General features: G+C 33.1%; 1 protein-coding gene across 1 annotated transcript in view; it reads right to left on the bottom strand.

Moving 5' to 3' along the window:
• MS3_00011118 (uncharacterized protein) overlaps nucleotides 1–27,291 on the bottom strand; it is a gene marked incomplete at both ends in the record, with an annotated part of 121,065 nt that overhangs the window by 50,041 nt on the left and 43,733 nt on the right. The window contains 14 exons of the mRNA XM_051219526.1: nucleotides 1,017–1,277; nucleotides 2,558–2,737; nucleotides 3,672–3,912; nucleotides 4,560–4,589; nucleotides 5,392–5,622; nucleotides 7,018–7,292; nucleotides 8,941–9,152; nucleotides 11,080–11,623; nucleotides 12,607–12,904; nucleotides 15,366–15,691; nucleotides 17,715–18,037; nucleotides 21,486–22,048; nucleotides 23,485–23,659; nucleotides 25,268–25,631. Coding sequence (XP_051064800.1) covers nucleotides 1,017–1,277; nucleotides 2,558–2,737; nucleotides 3,672–3,912; nucleotides 4,560–4,589; nucleotides 5,392–5,622; nucleotides 7,018–7,292; nucleotides 8,941–9,152; nucleotides 11,080–11,623; nucleotides 12,607–12,904; nucleotides 15,366–15,691; nucleotides 17,715–18,037; nucleotides 21,486–22,048; nucleotides 23,485–23,659; nucleotides 25,268–25,631 — 4,023 coding nt within the window. The remainder of the gene's footprint in view (nucleotides 1–1,016; nucleotides 1,278–2,557; nucleotides 2,738–3,671; nucleotides 3,913–4,559; nucleotides 4,590–5,391; nucleotides 5,623–7,017; nucleotides 7,293–8,940; nucleotides 9,153–11,079; nucleotides 11,624–12,606; nucleotides 12,905–15,365; nucleotides 15,692–17,714; nucleotides 18,038–21,485; nucleotides 22,049–23,484; nucleotides 23,660–25,267; nucleotides 25,632–27,291) is intronic.

Genomic DNA, 27,291 nt, shown 5'->3' with positions numbered 1-27,291 from the left:
ATTTAAATAAAAGAAAAAGAAGAAGCGCATACTTTGATAATTAGAATAAGTCGAAAGAAAGTTTTTTCATTGAATTTTTTAAGTAATCAGAAATAAAAAAAACCATAAATTTATTTTAATAGTTGAGATCACACGAGTCAATTGAAGCTAGAGGACTATTTAAAACCTGGAAGTACTGGATGGCCGTTTCCAGACCGATAGATCTTGGGTTCGAATATCATGAGGCGGGATCTTGGATGTGCACTGCTGAGGAGTCCAATAATAGGACGAAATAGCAGTTCAATACATCCAGGTTTTCTATGGTGGTCTAGCCTCCATTGAAATATGGTCTCAACTACTGAAATTACTATAATATCTACAAAAACCCCAGACCCGGGTTTTGTGCTACTTGGCACTCATCAGTAAGGTGTACCTGTAATCTTGAGGGAACTGATGCTCCCTGACGGATTCGATCCCGTGTCACTCACACTGAAACTTAGTCGATAGGATTCGATCTACACTAAGAAAGATCTGACATACATGAACATTGATCACCACCCAGTGATCAATCAATTGTGATTACATCTCAGTCCTACAGGAGGTCGGTCGCGGCCACTATCCATCTTTGCTCAGATTTTAATCCATTTCAAGAATCGCACTCACAAAATCTATACTTGAACAAACACTAGCTAAAGAAAGTAGGTTTCGATTGTACACAACAATGAGCACCCACAACCTCAGCAAAGAAATCAGACGAAGAGAGTTTCAGATTTTGTAGAGACCATTTAACCTTTGGACCACCGACTCGGCATCCAATGGTTTACAAATTTTCCCTTCAGCTACTTCGTGATAGGGTACATCCGTCTTTCAAATTTATTGGATGAGGAATCAATAATCAAAAGGTTGATTACTTGCGGAGTAAGACCTTAAGGTTCTATGTTTGGTCTCCAGGATGGTCTTATGCTGGTGAAAACATCTGTACTTTCTTAAATGACAAAATTAATCAAACAACTAATTAATTTAACTAATCAACCAACCTGATAAGCAGTTAAACAGGCTTCAATTGGGTTATGTAACCATCTACGTTGCTCTTGACGATATAAAAACATAGCATCGGAAAGATTCGACGTAGAACACTTGTGCTGTAATGATGATGATGATAAATTGATACGCTCAGAGTTGATAGAATTAAACATAGGATAACAATTACTTCTATTACTATTTAAATTAGGATAAATAGGTGAACATAGTTTTACAGCTACCTCATGAATGAAATTTGTGGTACGATTGTTATTAAACTAAAATTAATAGAAAAAAAAGAGAAAACAGACATACATTTAATAAATAAGAAGTAAACGTCAGTTAACACTAGTAGCTAGTGAATATGACTGAAGAAATAATGTTAATTGGATGATACAAATGGGCAACTAACCAGTTTTCAATCAATTTTTTTTAAAAAAAAAAAAAGTGAAATTCTGTATTTTTAAATGATGATCTAGTAGTTTTACAGAAAACTTGATTTTCACAACTAACAAGTACCAAGTTAAAAAAAACAGTACAACTTCATCCACTTCGGTTTGCCCAATTTCGGTATTGTGGTGTATATCACTTATGTTGACAGATGTAAGTAGTATGTAATATTAATCGGAAGTGGAAGGACGGTTAGAAAAATATTGAAATGAAGAGAATAAGAATTAAATAGGAGAGCAATCGAAAAAAAACAGAATTTGACGAATGATGGAATATGCAAAAGACAATACAAGGAAAATGTTCAAATGATGTTGTATTTAACGTATACTTTTCACACTTTACTAAAACACTGTAATTTTGCATTAAAAAATAATTGGATGTTTGAAACTTCCCATTGATGTTTAGGACTGCAATTGATCAGTCTCTTATTGGCATATGTGCATCCTGTGCGTATTACATCGATATTGCCTTAAACCACAAGCATTATAAGCAGAGATGGACGGTGACCGTCAGTGGAATCCAGGACGTACGTGTCGTCCTATTTGGGACTCGTCATCTGAATGTACCTGTAACCCAGAGTTCATGTTCAGTAGCTAAGCGGATAACGCGATGGATACAGGTGTCTATTAACAGTTGTCTACGCAAAATACTTCAGATCCGTTGGCCAGACATTATCAGCAACAACCCACTGTGGGAGAAAACAAACCAGGTCCCAGCGGAGGAAGAAATCAAGAAGGAGCGCTGGAAGTGGATAGGACACACATTGAGTGAAGCACCTAACTGCGTCACAAGACAAGCTCTCAAGTGGGATCTTCAAGGCCAAAGGAGAAGAGGAAGACCAAAGAACACATTAAGCCGAGAAATGGAGACAGATATGAGGAAAATGAACAAAAATTGGATAGAACTAGAAAGGAAGGCTCAGGACAGAGTGGGTTGGAGAATGCTGATCGGCGGCCTATGCTCCATTGGGAGTAACAGGCGTAAGTGAGTAAGTAAGTAAGTGTCTACTGTCAAATTGTCCATGATAAATTCTCCTTTTTTCTTCCATGAGTTACAATCAGCTTTATAAGTTACAAAGAAATACATATACACATAATCATCAGTTTACTTGATTGACTGTTTCGAGTGAAATTCTATTTGATAATCGTCCTATTTGTTGTTGTTTGGATGGATTTGAACTATTTACAGAACCTTTAAATATGGAACCAAAAGCTCCACGTCCAAGAAATTCCAATAAATAGACACGATCAGTAGAAAAGAAAAGTGTTGAAGGAATATCTTTAAATTGCTGATTTGAGAAAAAATAGAAAAAAAAGAAGTATAACAAAAAAACAACTCATTATACAACCATTAGTAACACTAATATTCTACAATTCACTAAAACAACTAGTGTTATATGCATAATAAATTATGTGCCTACTAGTGGCTAATTTCCAGGGGTAACTCCCAATTTCAAAGAGAAGATATAACCAATAGAGTCTAACCATGTTGAATATGAGACAGTTACGCACAAATTTCACGAGAAAATGAAAATGGATTAATGAGATTTGAAGAAAGAAATGTAAAGCATCGTATTTGGACACGGAAATCTTAATGTTAAGAGACCATTTCCGGTTGGGGGACAGTGCACAGACTCTGTTAAGAAGTCCCATACTAAAGTGAGACGTCTCATTGTATTCTTGCTTTTTAATAATTGTTCACTTAATATTAGTCTGCAAAGTAAAATATTTACTTCAATGATCACCGATCCTGGGAAAAATAAATAGAATTTGATCATGTTTGTAAATTAGTTTACGCTTTGTAATTGTTCTCATAATATATATAAATATATGATATTACTATGAATTCATCTGTTTAACGTGGTGATATAAGTTATATGTATTTGTTTTTGCTATTGTGACGTATAGTAACTCGTCTTGATACACATTTGTAACAGACACTACTTTACAACTCACTGTATTCCGTTACGGTGGTTCAAACTGAGTCTTCAAGAAAAATCTTATAAATTTCTCAACATTAAGAAGATTACAATCAGTATAAAAAAGACTTTGACTTGATCTTCATACTTTTCTGTTTAACTTAATGTCGACAAGTGACAAAAATCTTATCTACATTATTTTCATTTTACTTATATAGCATTTCAGTAGTTAGAAACTTCGAAGTAAATATATATTAATGAAAAAATCATATAGGATTACATGTCTTCATACGATGGAACTTACTAAATCTGGAGCCCATAACTGAACAGATGAATGTATAGGACAATATAATTCTCCAGGCTGTAATATTTTATTTGAACTTCTCATTACATACCAATGAATATATTCACTAATAGTGATACCATAAACAAACGATGTATAGGTTGTTGATGGATTGGTTAATTTATTTTGATTACCATTTTCATTTTTATTACGGTTGGTCATTTTTAATGGATCTGCTGAATGTGCTCTTTTATATCGATTCCTGTTATCACAAAAAACCAGTGAATTGTAAAAAAAATATAAGATTATTAAACAGTACTAGAATTAATAATTTAAAGTTTGAAAATTTGCACACAATCTACATTTATTACAACAAAAGAACTCCAAGACGTATCATCCAGTAATGTAAATGTACATTCCGTAAACAAGCAATCTAGAACTTTACTATATATAGATATATTTGTCTAAACGATTAATCACTAAGATGTAATGTTTATCTATTTATTAATGCTGCTTTAGGTCTACCAGTCGAATTGCAATATTTCCACAAGATTAAGTGGCTGAACATCACGAGAAATATATAGGTATGCCAAGTGATTGCAGATAGTTATCAAGAAAACCACAGCCTTAGGTTACATATTAGTTGGAACTTGTCAGCAAGGAGAACCCAAATTTTTTAAACAACAACCTCAAACTATCTAACGTAAGAAAATTGTACATGAGCCGCCGCGTTATTCAGAATAGAGGAAACATTGTATCTTGATCGACAGAACCTGATCAGCATAGGAGGACTAAACTAACATAACAACGATTATTTACACGTAAATAATTCAGTCACACTGGAGTTTAATCACCATTCAAACAGTTGGCTAGTGGATTTTCAGAAGATGGACAGAAAAATTTACCTACCGTTTAAAAGGCCACGACCATTTCGAAGAACTGTTTTGGAATGAATGAAAAGTGAAACACAGAGTAAACGACACTATATAAGAAACGCTTTATATATAAACTAAGTGAAAAATAGTCCTTGAGCTTGCTGCATCAATGAGGAATATGGAATATACAGTAACGAGAATGTTTAGAGGAGAATCTCACTAATAAGGACTGAAATGGTAATCAATATTTTAAATCATTGGTAACCAATGTGGTATAAAATCTTCTATGTCACGTTTACAACTCATGTTGCTTTCTAAGTTGTGTTTCAAAGAACCGTATTGGTTAATGTACTGTTAAACAGATCAGTATACCAAATTGTTAGTTCATATTGCTTAAAAATGCACGTAAGAAGTGATCCACCGTCTAATCACAAGCTGCAGCCAAGCTTTGTATTCTGATGTTAAATGTTTTACTGAAATATAAATACGGTTATGGAAAAGGAGTAGTAATTATATTTATTATTAATTTGCGCTTGATCGATTCAAATCTAATTTGATTATTGTATTAAAATACACTATGTTGAGATAAGATGGTTGAAGAGAGTCAACAAGAAACCCTGGACCTAGGTTTCGTGCTACTTGACACTCGTCAGCAAGGTGTACCTGTAATCTTAAGGGAACTGATGCTCCCTGACGGATTCGATCCCGTATCACGCACACTGCAACTTGGTCGATAGGATTCGATCTGCACTAAGAAAGACTTGACATATATGACATTGGTTACCACACAGTGATCAATCAATTGTAAAATACACTCGATCATAATAGATATAAATGAATGAGTAAACAAGACAGATTATACTTACTTGGACATATTATGATGTGCTAAATATTTCTCTGTGATCATCTTATTATTATCATCGAAATTTTTGATGTCCAAAGAATATTTCATTAATAATTCCTCATTAGTGAATAAATCATTTGGTACAGATAATACAGATGAGCTCAAATAAGAATATTTCAGTTCATTCTCAGTATCATTTAAATATTGAACAGATTTAGATAATTTCTTATTGTTTGACGATAATTGATTCAAACTAGTGGAAGGAAATATTTAAAAAGAATGATTTTTTTTAGAAAATTAGGATTTTGTAACGATTACGTAACAAGTTAAATGTAGTTTTCATTACAACGTTACGTTACGTAAGAAACCAATAATCACTGAGTGAATTCGTTTACCTTGGTTAGAGACTCGTAAGAAGTGTACATTAAAAAAGAAAGCCTGAAAAAGTTATTTTTACAATTCTATCAGTTAGTACATACACTATCCACTTACTAGGATGCCAATTAAACAAATAGAAAGTGAGACAATACTAAGGTTATCCCTTTTCGAAGACGTTGGTAAATAGTTCATAATTGATAAAAAAAAAACTGATTGCTTGATCCTATTTGATTTTTGATGGTTCAGCCAGTGTTCATAATGAAAATTGCATTTAAACTTCATAATAAAAAGCCCTATCAAAAGCATATGATCTAATAAATCAACTTAACATTAGATGACGGTAGGTAATGTTGCGTAATCTTCTGAAACCATTCAACACAATAGATTTCACTCGTTATCAAATTTACAGTAAATCTTGATGGTGAACTCCATTTATATTCGTAAAACATCCTTTGCTCTATCAGTCAGTTTAATTTGTAAGTAGCTTATGTATTTATAACTCAAAACGCTAGTATAAAATGTTCGAATTGTTATTAATTGAATGAATTCAAGAAGTCAAAAATTACACTCGAGTATACCTTGAAAGGTGTAGCTAAAGTAGTAGAATACTTAATGTTTACTTTGTCCTATTCAAGGTTCATCAAATGAATGTTACTAATGTACACCCAATATATATTACTTATCATTATTTATAAGGGTTTATACTTTTCCGGTGTTATCCTTCAGGATTATTTGAGTCGGTTACTATCACCCTATACAGGGCTCTTTGAACAGATACACCAATAATACCTGCACAATTGCAATTGTCGGTAACACTGTGAACAGTGGTTAGCAGTGAAATCTAGGAGAACCATTCCACTCTTTATAACACATTAACTACATGAAACTAAATAGTAAAACACCATTTCAACAGATTAAGTTGACCCAAACATACAACCTGTTCACGCTCACATGCTATTCTCAGGTCTGGTAGTAGGTGAAAGATCATAAACCTGATACGCTTTTGAATGAAGCGGAATATGTACTCAGTAAGTATCTCAGGTTACAAGCCATTGTCTAGGTCAGAGTGACAATCGCACATAAAACTGTGATTTGTATGCAGTTTGTTCGGTTCGTCAATTACAGTTTCTTTGTCGATCTTAGTCTTATAACTCGTGCAGCAAGTTAGGCAAACATGCAAAGGAAACGTATATATCTTGTAGCGGAATAGAACAAGTGAGGAACATATTAAGTTTGAACAACAAGAAAAAGTTACAAAACTACAACATACCAATACTTGTTTCCATTAAAGTTTTTGTCCATTTCCTTATACTGATTAATGATACTATTAGAAGAGGAATTTTTCATCATATTTTGGAGATGGTTATCAGTGGAAAAACTAAGAGACTGTCTTAAAAAATTATTGAGATGACGGCTTGGTGTAGCAAGACAGGCACAACATGGAATAATACGTTCAACTAAATAAACACCTTCATTAGATTGATTTAATTTCGCTCCTAGATCTGGATACCAATCTTCTAATAATGTGTCAATATGGTTGACTAACTGGAGTGTAAAAAGAAAGCAAGTAAAGAGAAAATTAAGGTTACAATTTGAAGGGATTTTAGTTGTAGGAATTTCGTAGAGAATGGTTAAGTTTATATATTGAGCTGCGTCGTAAATGGGCATATCTGAAGAGTGCCGTACTGGAATGAAACCGAAGTTCAATGCTCGCCGGTTCTCAACAGTAACTTAACTGATATAAATTTGTGACAAACAGAGCCTACATACGAAGGAACTACTGAGTCCGAGCCTCAGTGTGCAGAAATCAATGCTAGGGTGTAGGATATATCCAGACTGACGAGTGATAAAACACGATGAACTATGGGGTCAAAGAATCTGACAAAACTTGTCAGTAAATGCAATATGCTGAGGCATGTTTTCAGGGTTTACATATTCTATTACATGAAGTGATCAAAATTCAATCCAGGATACTAACAGAATCAAACAACAACAATAAAGAATAATAACAGGATGTACTTTTGAAAGTAATCTATTTCATCATTAATTAACAACAACATGAAGGAATATACAGATTTCATTGATCAGTAGATGGTCCATGACTAGTAAACGAGAAATCAGGTGGGGAAAGCCAATTTATGGTTTAGTGCAAAATTACAGAGTGCCTTCGTAAAATGTGAAAACCATAAATTAAAGACATAATTTACAAATCTTCCATCAGCTGTCGTTTACATGCTTCGTAATTCCTTTATTTCTGTTTTTCTAAGAATGACTTTCGGTTTCCTTCAATTGAATCTTCCCAATCATCTGCAGGCATGCATTCCACTTCTGATTGGTACTACATACTACTTATATCCATCAACATAAGTAGCATACACCACATGTGTATTATTACCCTTTTAACTCATATAACATTTATTTTATTTATAGTATTTTTGGTTTGATGTGAACAGGAAAACAAGAAGCCTTGACAAACTATGGAAGCTATTTTGAGGAGTACGTTATTTCATCTAACTCAAACCTTGTAAAATAGTAACATCTATTTTTGTCTCTAGTCTATTCTGTAGATCATAAGCTTTCGTTTCATATATGATTCACTGCCATAGCCTTTTTTGTTCCAAAGTTATTGTAATTCAAACGTAATATTTTCTACTCTATTTTATAAGCTAATCTCCAGTTTTCGACAATTGTATTTTCCTAATTCTTGTGCTTTGTGGTCTGGTTACCCATTTATTTATTCATCATGTATCTTTTTACACTGATCTGGAATCGGGAACCATATCGGAATTGAGAATAAATCGTGTAGTGTTCCAGTTGACTTGTCTTCTCTTACTCATGTGCTTGTCAGCCAATCACGTGATAGTATAGTTTTCGTCTCTCTACTCCAAGTAGTTGATCTCACTTCGAACTCACGCATACTAGCCTCAAGGTTGAGCCGGTCAACCTATCGCATCAAGGTCTTAATCTAGATTAGCCAAGTTATCTTCTGCACGAAAGTGGGTAGACAGATCAAGGACGTAATATAATTCAAAACATATTAGGTAATTCATGGCTGCTAAGTAAACCCATATATATTTCAATATTTGTTCGAAAAGTAGCTATAACAGTATCCATTTAACCAACAAATACAGATTGGAAACCATAAATGAATAAAACATAAATCTTTACAAATAAATTAATTTAGTGAACTAACTTTTGCTAATAGTTCAGCAACTGCCCGAGAATCTGGACTTAAACTATTTTTTTGTCGAAGTTGAGAATGATTTCGTAGAGAATGAATAACTTCTAAATGATTATGTGTTTGGTTAGAATTGACAGTTGAACATTTGTCAGTTTGTTTATATTCCCAGTAGATATTTAAATTTGGTAAGTAAATTTCAATAAGACATGAGTTTTGGAATGCATCTATAAATAATTTACAAATAGATAGATACAGGAAACTGTTATATCTTAACGAAGAATAAATGAATGATAACTACTATGATCTGTTTATGAACTGTTATTATGTACATATTCTTATTGAATAACTGTTGAGTAACTAGATTATACATATACCAGTATTTCTCTTATTATAAGCTTCCATTGGACCTATTGACTACTATTATACGCTTTACTATTCTTAAGTTTTTCCCAATCTATTAGTTACAGTCTCTCAAAATCACAGCCACTTTTTGGCTTGATCTTGTGTAATTGTTATTTTTCATTTTATGGTGTGATGCGGTTTTGGTTGGCTTGTATATAAACCATGTAAATCTGAAATATACGATTCATAAAGTAGAAGCTGAGATGGTGTTTTGGATTCAACGGACACGGCAAGGAAAGAAGAAATAATTAGGACTCAGATTTTATTCCAGGCTGCTAATTCTGATTAACGCGTCAGTGGTTTAGCAAAGTGCCAAGATCAGTCAGTGCTCTGATTAGAGATCATGTCATATGATATTTTGATAGGGATTAAGACACAATAGAAACCAATTAAAAACGAGAGACGAATTTTTTTATTCAAATCTATTGAAATGTAGGCTGCACAAAAACAATCGATCATCTTGGTATTGTTTGGCTTGTATCTTCCCATTGAGGTTTAAGACTGCAATTGATCAGTCTCTCATTGGCATATGTGCATACTGTGCGTATGCCTCGATATTACCTTAATTCACAAGCTATTTGCAAGCAGTGATGGATAGTGGCTAGCAGTGGAACCAAGGACGCGCGTTTCGTCCTAGATACAAGCTAAACAAAACCAATTGAATTCAAATTCATCGCATTGCACAAGCAAGTGGCTATCAGGACTCAGTAGCTGAGTGGATAAAGCGATGGTGTTTGAAGCGAATGGTACTGGGTTCGAGTCCCAGAGTGAACATCAACTCTCCGAGATGCAGGTACGTTCAGCTGACGAGTCCCAAATGGGACGAAACGCGCGTCCTGGATTCCACTGCTAGCCACTATCCATCAATCCATCATCTGTCCAATAAATACACAACCTAAAATTGAATTTTTCGATTCAAAGAAAGTTACGATATTTTCAAAGAATTAATGAAATCTTAAAAGCTGTATAAATAGGTAAATTGTTGTAGAAAAAACTTCATTCAATCAATTAAATGTTGCAGTGAGGACTAAAATGAATGTAATTATGGTGTAAAGTCAAGACAAATTGATGAAAATATGGGGAATATGTACTTTATAGAACGTTCCAGACACGGATTGACCATTTAGATGATTGTGAATGAATCGAGTATAAAGAATACTGGTATGCAATGACGATTGTGAAAATGGAATAGTAAAGGCATATACAAAAAGTGAGTACATCGAAAGAACAAGATAAAGGAGTTTTCAACTAATTTCATTGTCCTTCTATGGTGCATTTTTAAACAATATCCTCTATTTTGAATTCTGAAAAAATAAATATCTACAATTAGAGATGGTTAATTACAAATATGATTGATCTGCTATAATCTACTAAACAATCTCACCGTTGAACTTTTCAAACCAAAAGAACTTGACAGTCGCCCGGTACGTGAACTGCTATTGATTCACAGTCGACTTTCCCCGTCACTTCTCTCAGACATTGCATAGGGCCATTTTTTCCTAGTGTGGAAAAACTCAGTAGTGCCTACCTATGGCGCAGCCAGTGGTTGAACCCATGATCTTCAACTTTATCAGTATGAAACTTCACTTTTTCTTATGCGTATATATATATATTATCGAAGAAAAGTCGAGATACGTTTCTGAACATTCGATTACGGTCAAGTTTAATTAGATGTGACTGACATAAGTTAATATTATTAATCTTATTTGAAAGGTAATGAGGTTACAAAAACTAAAAAAATTACTGTACCATGTTCTTGATCAGTTAGGTAACCATGATTACATTGTATTTTAAAATCAGATGCAGTCTTTACAGTACGTTCCTGACAAGCTGTTGTTCTTAACGGTGATGATTCTGTTGTTGTTTTCATCGTCGTAGTATATGGTTGAAATTCTCCATGTTTTTGATCGTCTTGTACTACCCAGTGCATTAACCGTAAACGACGTCCTTCATAGGAATGTTTAATTGTTTCTACAACACCACTACGATAAACAGTATCATTATTTAGTGGTAAATTCGACAAGATGAAGTTGTTCTCTGTATTAGAAATATTTTGATTAACGATTATTGATTTTTTACTTTGTTTCATAACTTCTTCACCAACTATAGCACATGGTTCATCCCATTCTTCACAATAACAAGACTGGGGAAGAAGTTTTGAAATTATATCATTTGTTTTTGTAGTAGAAGAAAAAGGCGAAGAACGAGGAGAACAGGAGGAAACCAAAGAACGCAAAGATGATAATTGTCGATTGTTGGTAAAATTCAGAAATGATTGTTTGAAAGATTGATTCTGAAATAAACGAGGAAATGAAATTATGTATATGTAAATATTTCTCATGCTAATTTTCATAGCTTTTTCTAGATGAAACCAGTCCGTGATGTCATGATGCTAAGAAGAAACGACGAAAAAGAGAAAACCTCCTTCGTATAAATCTCAGCATTTCCATAGATACAATAAAATCCACAGAGAGATTAATTTAAACTTCAAAAAAAGTCAACTGAAGTTAAAGATCATTGTAAAATAAAATTTGATTGATACCCTTTATACTAACTTTTTCCATAGTTTTCATTTAGTGAAATTTCAAACGATCCTTAAACAATTATTCATTTCAATCAGATTTCATTTATTTTAATTATTTATTATCATCTACATAACAAGATCCCTTGCATCCTCGATGTTATATGTTAGGAACTCATGTAATTACAGCACTGAGTGATGGAGGTTAAACTCTCATAATTTCAGTATTAGTTATCGTAAAACAAATTGCACACAAACATGAAAACTAAACTGAGTGACTATTGATTCTACTATCACTAGTTAACATCGATTAAAGATTGTTTATTTCTAGAACTCATATCAATAAATAAAAGTTAAGCTCTAGACAACTGAGCCGGGATCCAACGGTATCAATGTTTAACTTCAATCAGTCCACGATATTGTGCGATCATCTTTTTTAGACTAGGCCACTGAGTAAGCACGCGGTGCATTACACGCTTACTTCCAATGAATTCGTGATACTGTGTAACTATATTCCATCGCCGTCATTAGGTAAATTACTTACTTCGGTCACGGATACCCACTGCTAAAAGAGTCTCATATTAAGATGAAACACCTGTCCAACGCTTCCTTTTATCATTAAATGATATCAGTCTTTCATGTAAACGAAAAGAATATATATATATATATATATATATATATATATGTATATATATATATTCCACCTTAGAAAATAAACTTATATTATATTCAAATAAACACAATAGTAAACATACTCTTAACAATGCACAATTGGCACGTGTCAATTGTTGTAAACGTGCTAAACCGATTTGACCATGACCAAGTGACAAACGCATACCACGTTTCCATACTGTCCATTCAGGCTTTAAATTACATTGTGATGATGTATTATTCATAAATGTATGACAATTGTCAATATTACCATGATCATTATGACTACCGGTGCAACATATATATTGACAACAATTTTTGAAGTTATCATTCTGTTGTAAATTATTGCATAATAATTGTTGAAATAATTCAGAAGGTAATTTTGATAAGTTGTAGATGCGTCTGAAAAAAATTCAACAAACTAAAATTCAGTTTAAAAATTGTAAAGAATAACAGAAATTTATTACATTAGATGGTGGTTGGAGGTAGTCAACAGGAAACCCTGGACCTAGGTTTCGTGCTACTTGACACTCGTCAGCAAGGTGTACCTGTAATCTTAAGGGAACTGATGCTCCCTGACGGATTCGATCCCGTGTCAACCATACTGCAACTTGGTCGATAGGATTCGATCCGCACTAATAAGGACTTAACACACATGACATTGATCAACACCCAGTGGTCAATCAATCGGGATTACATCTCAGTTCTACAGGAGGTCGGTCACGGCTCGGATAGCTCAGTGCTAACGTCTCTGACTGTGAAGCTGGGTGACAAGGGATCGATTCCGTCAGGGAGCATCAGTTCCCTCAAGATTACAGGTACACCTTGCTGACGAGTGCCAAGTAGCACGAAACTCGGGTCCAGAATTTCCTGCCAACTACCTACAACCACAATCTAATCTCAACATAGTGCACAGAGTGTCGAGTCACCTAGACTGGTGGCCACATTGCAACATGGTCGATAGCATTTAATTTGCACTAATAAGGACTAGACACGCATGACATTGACCACCACTCAGTGATCAATCAATTGTGAGAAATTTATTACATTATACATCGAAATCTAACAAAAGTCACCTTTATATACAATCTTTGAAAGATAAGCTGAATAATAAGTATTTACTTCAATTTCGACTACATCTATGATGTATGCTACTTATGTTCACAGATATAAGTAGTATGTAATGCCAATCAGAAGTGGACTGCCTACCAGAAGAAGATTGAGAAGATTGGACTGAAGAGAATAGAAAGAAAAATGGGAAGAAATTGGAATAACAACTCAGTTTGAAGAGTGAAGTAGTATGTACAGGATAAATGAAAGATATGGAAATGAAGGATTTAATGTATGGTTTCCATAATTTAGGAAGACACTGTAAATTTGAGCTAAACAATAAATTGGTCTTCCCAATCTGATTTTTCGTTTGTAACACCACTTATACCTTGACGTGGTAGTCCAGCTTGAATATCGTGACGACTGAGTCGAGGAATATAATGCCTGAGCAACTTTTTTCTTGGACTCGTACCATACGACATAGGTTAACTGGAATATAATAAGATTAGAAGCACCAGAATAGTACACCTCAACTTGATCCATATATATTCATCATCGGTGGAAGAGTCTCACAGGGATAGAGTTAATAAATCTAAAACTATCTACAGAAAGCACATGTATAACCGATCTCAAACATTTGTCCTTCATGTACTGAGGTAACAAATCCAGGTATTCTAAGAAGACGTATCTCTTAGCGAGGTAAGCATACAACTTTAACAACACTTCAAATTGATTAAATTTATTAAACTAAATAATCAGTAAGCCTAGTTGCTTATGCTAACAACCTATCACTAAACAGTAACCATCACATTGTAATATATAGCTTGTAGCGTTACTATCGAGTTCTCTTCATCAAACTGCGGTAAGGTTATTTTACTAAGTGACTCGGTGTTAGAAATCATTTTAAGGCAATTTTCGTAAAGCCTTGAATAAAAAACTAAAGTAAGTTGGTATTCAACTACAATGAATAGATCAATGACTGATACCCTGTTTCATATTATAGTGAATACACGTTAACGGATATTAATATTTGATTTCTCATATTAACAGTTTACTGTGACCAAGTAAACTGTGAACCTTGTATAATTTTACATTTTCTTATTATACATGTTGCATTAGTTTGTCCTTTGTTGTAGAAAATCGACTAATAGCAAAATATACTGACGTTTTCGTGATAGTGTTGCTTTGATTTGAGAGAGTGAATATTGCTTCTATACTGATTTACATTTTATTTAGAGTATAATCAAGAACATATTATGTAAACAACAATCAAGATTAATTCGACATACAATTCTATGAGAGTATAAAGCTACAACTTTAAGTATATTATTTCTTTTAAAGAAATACTTTCCATATAAAAATGTTCATTTCAAGAATATATTAGGAAAACTAATACACAGAAAGAATAAAATATCGAAGTAATAGAGCAATAGATATTAATACCAAGATTGGTCTTGATAGTTTCAAATAAATTGAGCATTGGGTAGGGAGTTAATAATATAAATCTATTTTTTGTTATATCCAAATGAGTAGTAAATTTTTATTTATGACGTTTTGTGACTTAATGTAAGTCACCTCTTCAGAGTAGATAAATCACCGAGGAAGTGGCTAACTTTGAGTTACGAAACGTCAGAAATACAATTTCCTACACATTGGGATATAATAAAAAATATATTGATTATTAACAGTACAATAGTTGATATCCAAATGCTAAACACATGAAATAATCACCATTGCAGTAAACAAATTACTTTGATTAAGACTTCATCTCATATATATAAGTTAATTATCGCTAAATAAATAAGCAACATACCCACAAATTTCATGTAGACTTAAATCATTTAATAACCTTGTATTTAATTCTGTCCAAAATCCAAATGGTATATAGGTAACAGCATATAATCGCACAATTTCTTTATTGACCGAAGTTTGAACACGCCAACTTAAAAACTGCGATAATCTAGGATGATTCGCCTTTTCATTGTTATTATTATTATTACCACTTTCAACTGTATTCACATTATTTATAGGTCGCGATTTCGACTGCTTTTGGTGTACGGTATACCTCGGTCGATAAGTTGAAACACTAAGTGATTGAGAACGAAGACATGAACCTTGTTTCATAGATATGTAGTTCTCCTGATAATAATAATCAATAACAATAATAGTGGTAATGGGATAAAAACTGGGTTTTGTTCAAAATAAAGTTAAGAAATCACTGATATGCTTTGTATTTAAACCCTTAAACATACACTAACATCTAGTTGCCTCCCGACCACCAGAAGCTTAATAAAATTAGACTGGGAATAAACAACAAACAATGGGGAAACTAAAGAAGTTCTCTTGGTAGTTTCAGAAGAACGCTAATTAGACAAAATATTTTAAGCAGTTCTCTGTTTTTTAAAATAACCTCTTCGAGAAATTTATCTAGAAATTTTTAAAATAAAAATACTTTGAAAACAATGTGAATATGGATCAAGAATTTGTGTCAGTTTTGTTAAGTTTGAGTGCAGAATGTTTTATATTCTGTATATCTAGCTAATGTCTAAGTTTCCATCATTTGACAGATGCAATAGGTAGAAACTCTATAACGTAAATGAAACGTTACTTTAAAACTAGCAAACATTTATAATTTTGACTAACTAGCATTGGTTGTGACATAATCAACCGAAAAGAATAAATCTTCTCCTTATATAATGTGTACATATAAAAATGACTGTCCTCCTCTACGGTTAAGTATAAATAGAATCGATTTTATATTTTATGAAGTAGTGTATCTATACAGTACAATTAAAGATAGCATTACGCGATGTAGAGACTTTGAATGAAATCAAAGATATATTTCTTATCATATAAATAAGTTATTTGACAATATGATACAATGAGCCTTTTAACAGGTTCCAATCGTAACCATCCTAAAATTGTGCATCTCTAGTTACTATTCTTTTCAAAGAAGGTATCAACTAAAAAGAAGATACATGAAAACAAAAACAAGCTTTCACCTCATAAAAATTAAGGATAACATTAGGAAAAAACAATTTGGGGATTCATCTAACATGTATAAAGTGAAGTAAATAATCCTGTACACTTTAGTGACTGATTTAGAGACAGATTACCGAATTTTTGTAATAAATTGTTATTAGCACATGTGTAACGTGTTGAGAAGACAGCCGTTATCAATTAACAGAACAAGATGTTTGTCGGTTTGAGTAGCGAACTATTAAAAGTCGAAAATGGGTATCTTTGAACTCCATAACTCAGAGGCCGGCAAGACAAAAAGAGAATGTGTTCAGTTCTACGTAGAACCACAAGTGGGCTCTGCTGAAGATGCCTATCCAAGAACGAAATATCCCTTCATTCCTCCGTGGTTTGAGATTATTTTACGAATTATTTTAAAAACAAAACTCTTTACAGAGAAAATTCCATATAACAATCGTAATAATGACACACTTTATATATTTGCGAGGGAAAATCTGAACTACTAAAATCATTTGAAAAGTAATATAAGAAACAGTTTAAAATAGTTTGAAAATGATTGTTATTCAATGTTAGTAACTAAAGTGGACTCCTATGCAGTCTCCACCCAGGACGCTGCATCAGGAGATCGAACTCAAGATTCTTGTTTCTTCACGCAAACGCCTAACACCTAGACCAATAAACCGACATATAAAATTGTTAATTACGAAGTTCAAATGACTCATGATATTGCACGACTTCCTGCAGTCGATACATCACTCACACTCGACACGGATTGAACTAACCAGTGGTCACGGCTACTTAGTAGGATCCTAGTTGTATCTTGAAGTTATTCAATAATAACCGTACACTTATTACTGTGGGAAGATTTATTTACATTGTAGAGGTTTCGTAATTCTAAACACGAACTAATCTTAGCTAGATCACCATTAAAAACATGGACGGCATCTGCGCGCGAAACCGAAGATCCTAGTTTCAATTCTCGGATGCAACATAATGAATGCATACTTCTGAGGACGAAACAGCTGTCCAATGCTTCAATGTTTACAACTATATTCTAGCTAAAATCAGTTCATAATTCAAATTATGAAATTTTTTTCAATTTTCACAAAGCACAGTATACTAAGATAAAATAAGCCATGGGAATTGATCTTTAAAAGAAAAGGATCAAATCAAACAACTTTACCTCATATCTAATCACTGCTGGTTGTAAATAAGAATGTAAACGTCCTGGTTGAAAACAACGCGCAGCTAATAATGATGGTAGTAATAACAAATGCTTTCTAGTTTTTCTCATTCTCAAGTTATCAACTTTTTGACATTTTAAATCATCATTACTAATAATGGATACTATTAAACCAAACTGTTTAAATAATCCTAGAAAAATTTCCTCCAATGGTACATCATGAATGTTGGTCATGTGGACATGGCTAGTATTATCATTGATTGTTTTCATAGTTCTCATGAAATAATTAATTAAATCAGTTAAGTAAGACGAATTGATAACAGCTACATAGAAAATGTAAGAGAAATGTAAAAGAGAAAATATAGAATAGTTGGATTTTAATTAAGATGTTATCAATAATATAGTTTGGTTATAATCCATGTTGACCAGATAAATAATACTATTTAAGAATGAGCAAAATACAATCCATCATATCAAAAGTGATTCTATGAATGATATTATTTATTGCATTATTTTATAACTATTAAGAAGGATAATTGAATTGTAACTTCTCCATTGTTATTCTAAAGGCGGATACTTTTATAGATGGACAAATGAAAGCACTGATATTAAACTATTCGAGTCAAACAGTCCGTTATTATGTAAAGTTAGTCAAATGAATAATAAAACATCTCGTTTATTAATTTATTAACACAACACGAATAACAATTGAAAACCAGGAGACACTGGACAAATGTTCCATCCTAGTATAGAACCCTTTAGAGAAGTCTGAATAAATTACTCCACTAGGAGTCAAATCCAACATCTCCACGTCTCACGATGAGCGCTTAATCTTTAGGCCACTAAGTCTAATTCATCACAGTAAGATCTAAAGGTTTTGGGTTTGATCTTTGAGAGGATTATGGATGTGGATTATTGAGTTCCATACTAAAATGAACATCAACTCTCGGACGCAGGTGCACCCAGCTAACGAATGTATTTATGTAAACAGGACGAAACGCACGTCCTGAATTCCACTGCCAGCCAGTAACTAACCATCTTTGCTTATAATGATTGTGAATTAAGGTTATATCGAGGCATTCCGCACACATACCAATAAGAGACTGATCAATTGCAGTCCTAAACATTGATGGGAAGATTTAAATAAATAATACCAAATGAATTTAAAATGTTTTAGATATGAAACTTGTGAGAGTACATATTATTTTCTGAAAGGGATTTATACTGCATGAGGTTTGCAATATTTATCTAATGTCTCAAAACCAATCTGTTAGTATAATCGATAGTTATTCAATAGTCAAACTGTATTGACGAATTGAATAGACATTTATTAATGATGAATTATTAAGCTTTAATCATGATCAAGATTATAAAAAACATAATACATTTCAACATGGATCATAAACCCGATTTCTTACTGATGATAATGGTGGTGGAGATTTGTAGCTCAGGTGGATGATTTTGGTGGAGTTTTGTTCTCTGAGCTGGATGGTTTGGTCGTGGAACTTTCATCGTTCTTCTGAACGACATCATCAGCACAAACTTCACTTCTATCTGAAGTTTGTGCTGATGATGTCGTTCAGAAGAACGATGAAAGTTCCACGACCAAACCATCCAGCTCAGAGAACAAAACTCCACCAAAAGATGATAATGGTCTTTTTTTGATACATTCTACAAAATAACTATTTTATTATATCCAATTAATTTCGACTACTATACAACATATTTATTACAAGTTTATATATTCAAACAACGATATGTATTCATAGATATCATCTAACCACTGTGTTGAGTATTGTGGAATAGCTTTAATAATATGAAGAGGAAAGCAGACATGGAATAACCAAAACAAACCAATGTTGAGATAAGACAAAAACGGTAAATCGATTTCTCAGATTGTATATCTTCATTGACTGACTTAATTAAGTTATATGTTAGGTTATGTCTAACCACAACCTATATCAACAGGTGGTTTGTTGGTTTAGAAGTAAATTGGAAGAAAATTAGTAGTTAGAGTTCAAGTGGTAGTAAATACAATTAACAGTTGAATACGTTAGGTAACATGGTTAGGAATCAATCATAATGATTCAGATGTGTTCACTATGTATCTTTCTTTAGATCATAGTTTCAGTATTTCTTCTTACATACCTTTTCATTCTGTTCATTATAAGCTTATTCTTATTATCATTGTTTGTATATTATTTTAATTGTTTAACCATTCATCAGATTAATTTCATCTTGTCGTAATAATATGAAATGACAATTTGAGCTAACATATATTCTTGCTAATTTTAACGCTGATTATTTTTGACTGACTATCGACTTGGGTCAGTCAGTCAGTCAGCTACAAAGTAGGGCCAGGCACATATATGCATCGGTCCAAGTTCCATACCGCATTAGCACAACAAGATGAACACCGGATTCATAAAAGTAGTTAATTCAGAAGTGCTAATATATAAAAGATTGCAATAAGGATATAGTACGGGAAGAAAGAATTGGTTCGTAGAAAGAAAGATATGAAGCGATTTTAATCTCTTACTTTGAAGGAAGACAGACAGTGTATACACCGACGCCATTGTGATCGATTCTAAGCCATGTCACCAAGACTCTCCAACCATTGGTTACGATATTCACGCGGACCCCAACCAAGTAGTCTGAATCTACCAACATGGCTCAAACTAGAAGTTAGTGACTTCAAGCACTAATGCCACGTTCTCGTTTGGCCGCCCCTAATCCTCTTCCAATCATCTCCAGCACCGGTTAGCATTGCACGTCGTGGTAATCGGTGTTCGGGCATACGCAACACGTGGCCCAACCATCTCAGTCGATGAAGATTCATAACCTCATCAACTGATTTACCATCATTCCCTAATACCCGGTTTCTAACCTCACTATCACTTACTCGGTGATCTCAGCAGATGCCAGCAATATTTCTAAGGCATCTGTGGTCAAATACTAATAGCTTACGAGTGTCTTCTACTCTTAATGGCCATGTTTCGCTGCCGTAAATTAAAACAGAACGGACTGCCGCGCAGTATACTCGTCCTTTTATTGATAGACGGATATCTCGCCTTCGCCATAGGTGACGTAAGTTGGCAAAAGCCAAACGAGCTTTTCGGATCCGTGTAGAGATTTCGTCAGACACCAACCCATTAGGGCTGATCAAAAGTCCAAAAGAAGTGTTGTCATCGCGTTCAATTTCTTTACTCCCTATCCTTAGTTAAGGTGTTGATGCAGGCCAGTCCTGAAGCAACAACTTGCATTTAGAGGGAGAGAAGCGCATTCCAAACATTCTGGCATTGTTGCTTAGTGCTGCCAGAAGACTCTGCATTTTATCATCGTCTTCACCAAACAGGACTGTGTCGTCTGCGTATTCTAAGTCGATGAGTGGACCTCGATTTGGGTAGGTTACAAACATTTTATCTTAAGATTAATAACAACGATTAGCTATGCTTAAACGAAACTCGTTTTTTTTAATGATTCTAAAAATACAATAAACAATAGATTAAGAGTTAAGACAATCATAAGTAACGTAGGAACTGAGGTAAATTTGCATTATTTACTGTTAGAACATTTAATATTAGTACACCAAGAAAAAGAAACTTTAATACAGTAAAGAATAGACCAGAAGTAATGTATTCAATAACTGTAATTATATTCAACGATGTTGATTTCATGCTAATTATTGCTAATGCACTACTTATTATAGGATATAGTAGTATAATTTAATGCATAAAAACTTCAAAAATAAAATGTTTCCGATGAACATACCTGAATTACGTTTCAAATGAATATTATAAGTAGATTTAATAGGTTTACTATCATTATCATTGTTAACTTGATACTGTAACCGACTAATATCTGGTGATGATTTTACCGATTCATTACGATATTGTCGTTTTATGTTGTTAGTATTCATCCATTCTGTTTTCAATGTACAATAATTTTTAAACATACCGCATAATTGTTTATTATGTATATTAATCATTAATTTTAATAAAGTATTCAATAACCATTGAGGTGATAAAAATACATAATTTTTTAATAATTTATGATGACTAAAATAAAGAATTGTACCAATATGATTTAGAAATAATAATATACTTTTTATATCAGAATAAGTATAAAATCCATGTATACAAGAAGTTGCATATAATGAAGATGACGATGGTGATGATGATGACGACGACGATGTGGACAATAACTCAACCGGAGCACTACCATTGTTATTATTATTACTGTTATTATTACTATTATTATTAACATTACTCGATGAAAAACAAACTCTTATCGGATGAGGCAGTAAATTAGAAAGACATTTATTCAATTCGAATCTAATGAAAATAATGAAGAAAAACAAAACAATAAAAAGACATTCTCAACTTTTTGAAAGGAAAAAGAAAAGAGAACAAAGAGACGAATAAGTGAGTAAGGTGAATAGACTTCAATGAAATAATCCTATATACGAGGGATCAAACGATTATGCGACAACTTCTCAATATAGATTATAAAATATGAAAACTGTCATAAGTCTTCTAGATTGATCAATAAGCATGTATGTACTAAGGATTGATTTCGAGAGATGGTAAAAGAAGTTCTAATGAGAAGCTATGACTGGTGGATTTCAATTATACTGAGTGTGAGCATTGCCTACTGACTAAAGTTGAAGAGGTAAACTAACAGTTCCGGGTTCAATGATCTAAAGGTTAAGTGCTCATAGCAAGACTCTATGGTCCTGGATACAATTCCTGATGGGATCGTAGATATGCACTACTTGAAAGTTACTATCTAGAACAAAATAGTAGTTCAACGTAGACGGATTTTCAATTATTATAAAACTAAGATCAGTCCGTAGTGTAAATTTAAAAATTAATGTCCCCTTCTTCAAATTTAAACCATGATCTAGGACAAATATGTACTTAATGTGTTCAGAAAAACAATTTCTTGTTATTAATTTCGTATTCAAAACAATACAAAATTACGTAGGGTACACTGGACTGAAGTTTTTCAAGCGAATAATCAAAATAAAGATTATCAATTTTGAAAGGCAAAACATTGTAATTAGTTAAATTTCAATTAGTGAGATTATTTCAAAAAATGATGCCTTTCAAGTAATTGGCGTGGAACTTTCATGAAACTGTTTATTCAAATTTAAACAAATTTATATTATTAAATATCTAATTTAATCATTAAAGAAATAGACGTTTAAGTCAATAAATAATCAAATAAACAAAGTTCACTTGATATTGTATACTTGAATCTTCCCATTGATGTTTAGGACTGCCATTGATCGGTCGCTTATTGGCATATGTTCATACTGTGTGTATCGCCTCGATATAGCCTTAATTCACAAGCATTACATGCAGAGATGGATAGCGCCTAGCAATGGAATTGAGGAAACGCGTTTCATCCTATTTAGGACTCATCAGCTGGATGTACCTACATCTCAGAGTTGATGTTTACTCTGGGACTCAAACTCAAGACCTAAACATCAATGGGAAGATTGAAACAAACAATACCATGTAAATTCAAACTTCAGCCCATTGCACAAGCAAGTGGCTGTCAGGACTCAATAGCTTAGTAGATAACGCGATGGCGCTTGAAGCGAACGGTACTGGTTTTGAGTCCCAGAGTGAACATCAACTCTTAGATGCAGGTACATTCAGCTGACGATTCTCAAATAAGACCAAACGAGCGTCTTAGTTTTCACTGCTAACCACTATCCATCTTTGCAAATAATGAAAGTATTATTCTTTCAAAGGAAACTTACATAAATTTATCAACTTCCATAATTGGTGGTAATTGTGCATTCAACATTTCAATAGTTAATTGCTGCGTTATACTTTCAGCTAAGTGATATAATTTTGGTATTGATAATTGTAAAAATGATTGAGATAAACTTGGAGCAATAGATATATTCGGCAACAATACATCAGCTGTACGATCTATTATTGATAGATATGATAGAAAGAAAGAAATGATATTATGAAAAATGAATTGAATTAGTCAGTCATAATCAACACCTACAAACATCGTACAGATCAATAGCCGAAGAATTCATGGACTGATGACATTTTTAAGTTAACCCGTTTCTGTTTTACTTTCAATTCCTGTAAAGTAGGAGTTGACCATGCCTAAGTTTCTCAAGTTCTAATCATATTAATTGATGAAGGTTCACAGTGCAACTATAAACTTTTAAAGTAGTTTGTATTGTTTTGTAAGAACTGAATATAAATTTCATTATGTGTAATGACCCTAATTTAGAACATATTGATATTATGCATACGCAACATTACTTATTTTTCGTTAAAATTAGCTTCAGATCATGCAATGAGAATGTTATTTCGATTCCGTTAAACTAGTTTTCCAGTGGTTCAATGGTTCACTAGCTGATATTATTTAGAAGTGTCGGTCACGTAAAAGTAACGTAGAGCATGGCATATACGTGTGTTAGTCAAAGTTACCATACCACATTAGCACGACAGGATGGAATAATCTACTAGCAATGATAATGAGAAAGACTAAGTAGTGAGAATAAACTTGAGAGAGAAAGCATGATGAAAAGATATATATAAAGAGATAGTGGAAAGAAAAGAAGTGAATACATTTTCATTCGATTCTGAGTCATATCATCCAACATCTGCAACCACCGATCGTAGTTATATCGTAAACTCAACCAAGTTGTCTATATCTATCAACATGGTTGATAGCCTCATGGACTGAAGTCACGTTTCGACTTGGTCTCTCCTCGTTTCTTCCAACTTACTATTTATTAAAAAAGCAGAAGCACATTGGTACAAGAAGGCACCAAATACATGTGCGTCACGCAAATGATTCGACTTTAAAAATAACATAAACTTTCAATTACAAATAGATTCTTCCTCTTTAACCGTGGTTGTTGGACATGAGTGATAAAAACACCTTAATCCAAACAAGGAAGTTTATGTCTAATCACTTGCTATATTGTAAGCAGATGGTCGTTGTCATTTTACACCTTGGACGTTGTGTCCTTCCAAGAAATGAAATCCCTTGGAAAAGCTTCTACCAAATTGCCAGGTGAAACGTTGGATTTACTTCAAATCCTTTCGCTGAGATTTTACAAATATATTGTAGGACCAGTAAAATGTCACTAAGCCCTAGCCAAATCATCCGGCAGTTGGGTCATTGAATATCGAGCAAATCATCGACCCTCGTCAAGGTCAAGGACAACCAACGCGCATCAGTTAATCGTATGCCATGGACTGGCCCATGCGGCAGTGGTCTTACTTTCGCTTGTATCTACTTTAACTAATATATTTCTGTAATAACCTCCTCTGTGTTGTACAGTCTTCAAAGCATCTATGGTACCTTGATACGTCAATGGGGTAGTCCACGTAAGGTGTTGACCACGAGGTGTGACTTCGACGTTAGGTAGTTTGTCACAGCATTCACGTCTAACTCGAGTAGGCCTCCAATCATTTCGACATAGATCATCTACGTTGCTGAACTACAATATTACTCTACACTAATATAATAAATAACAAATCATTAATTCATCATATATATAAACCTACTTGTTATACTGACATGATAAGCAGCATTATAAATTAATGTAGCTAATTCATAAATACTGTTTTGTAATCTTTCTGAATGGTTAATATTCATATTGGATAAATTTATAAACATATAATTGTACAAATATGGTAATCCATATGCGTTTAAATCGGAATTTGTAAAAAATCTACTACGAACAATGTTATCCATTAGATTGAAATGAAATTTAGGATTATTATTATTATTATGCTTGGAATTTGTTGATTTATTCATACTACTGATATTAATTGAAGACGAATTATCAGTAGTTATAGTTTGGTTTAGATTTAAAAGGTAATCAGAATAGGTACCGATTAATATGATTGGACAATTTGGACTAATTGACTGTTAAAGAAAAGAACAAGGAAGAAGAAATAATAATTAAGGTAATTCAGTTAAATGTGCAGAAATATATGCTTGTTATAATCTTTTTTTATGGTCTACATTCTGGATTGATATTAGTTAGATCATATTTCAAAGTATTAGATCAGTATTTCACTCAACAACAAAAAAAAATCAAATTCATCAGTAGTGAGTATCGATGGGCTTAGCGGAAATCGAGTCTACAGGATTGATGTGAACAAAGAAACAAGAAACATTAAAGAGGAAAAATGTATTTGTAAAATCTCAGAGAATGAATTTTGAAGTTTCTCCTGGAAATCTGGTCCAAGCTTTTTCAAGGAAATGTTGGATTTAATTCAAAATTCATTCGCTGAGATTTTACAAATACATTCTTCCTCTTTAATGTCTCACAGTACCTTGGCGCACAAATACTGTGAAACTATTCGATCAAATTTAGACGGAAGTTCCTATTTATAATAGAGAAACAAGAAGCCTTGACAAACTATGGAAGCTATTTTGGGGGATACGTTATTTCATCTAACTCAAACCTTGTAAAATAGTAACATTTATTTTTGTCTCTAGTCTATTCTGTAGATCATAAGCTTTCGTTTCATATATGATTCACTGCCATAGCCTTTTTTGTTCCAAAGTTATTGTAATTCAAACGTAATATTTTCTACTCTATTTTATAAGCTAATCTCCAGTTTTCGACAATTGTATTTTCCTAATTCTTGTGCTTTGTGGTCTGGTTACCCATTTATTTATTCATCATGTATCTTTTTACACTGATCTGGAATCGGGAACCATATCGGAATTGAGAATAAATCGTGTAGTGTTCCAGTTGACTTGTCTTCTCTTACTCATGTGCTTGTCAGCCAATCACGTGATAGTATAGTTTTCGTCTCTCTACTCCAAGTAGTTGATCTCACTTCGAACTCACGCATACTAGCTTCAAGGTTAAGTCGGTCATCCTATCGCGTCAAGGTCTTAATCTAGATTAGACAAGTTATTCTCTGCACGAAAGTGGGTAGAAAGATCAAGGAGGTAACAAGGACTATCAGATGTGGTGGTAAGTACTTAATTGTTAAAATAGTAAACTACTTAGCGATGTATTCCTTTTTTAATATTTAAGTATATTTTCATGATGGTACTTGTTGAAATATTATTCTTAAACGATTTTCGTTAATCATTGATAATTTCATTAGATAAAGTCGTATGCTTTTTATTAATTTTACGTAGCTACTAAGATTTATTGCCTATTGGTTAATTGAAAGAAACCATTTTTGTTTAGATTATGCTAATCTATTCAATATGATCGGCATAGTGATTGGACACTTCACATTTCGAGGTTTGTAATTTCCTAATATTAATGTTAAGTTTTCACTAAGAGAAAAATCATTTTGTCAAACGTTTCACTTTTGACTAATTTTGGACTTTAAACTTAGCATGACCGTTGATGTGAGATCCTAAAAACGAAATCTTATGTCTTAGTTATGCTTTAAAACCCCAATGCGAAAATATCATCACACAATATAGAGGTACGTAATAAAAAAGATTGTTGCGAAGGCAGCTTTTTAACGATCGATAAGTGAATTTTCGATTGTTAAACTCAATGCGTAGGATGTAATATGAACGTAATAATATGAAGTGTAGCCAAATGGTG

Source organism: Schistosoma haematobium, chromosome 5, assembly GCF_000699445.3.
Source record: "Schistosoma haematobium chromosome 5, whole genome shotgun sequence".
Taxonomy (NCBI): domain Eukaryota; kingdom Metazoa; phylum Platyhelminthes; class Trematoda; order Strigeidida; family Schistosomatidae; genus Schistosoma; species Schistosoma haematobium.
The sequence above is the reverse complement of the archived record's forward strand: the minus strand, read 5'-3'. Positions and strand labels throughout refer to the sequence as shown.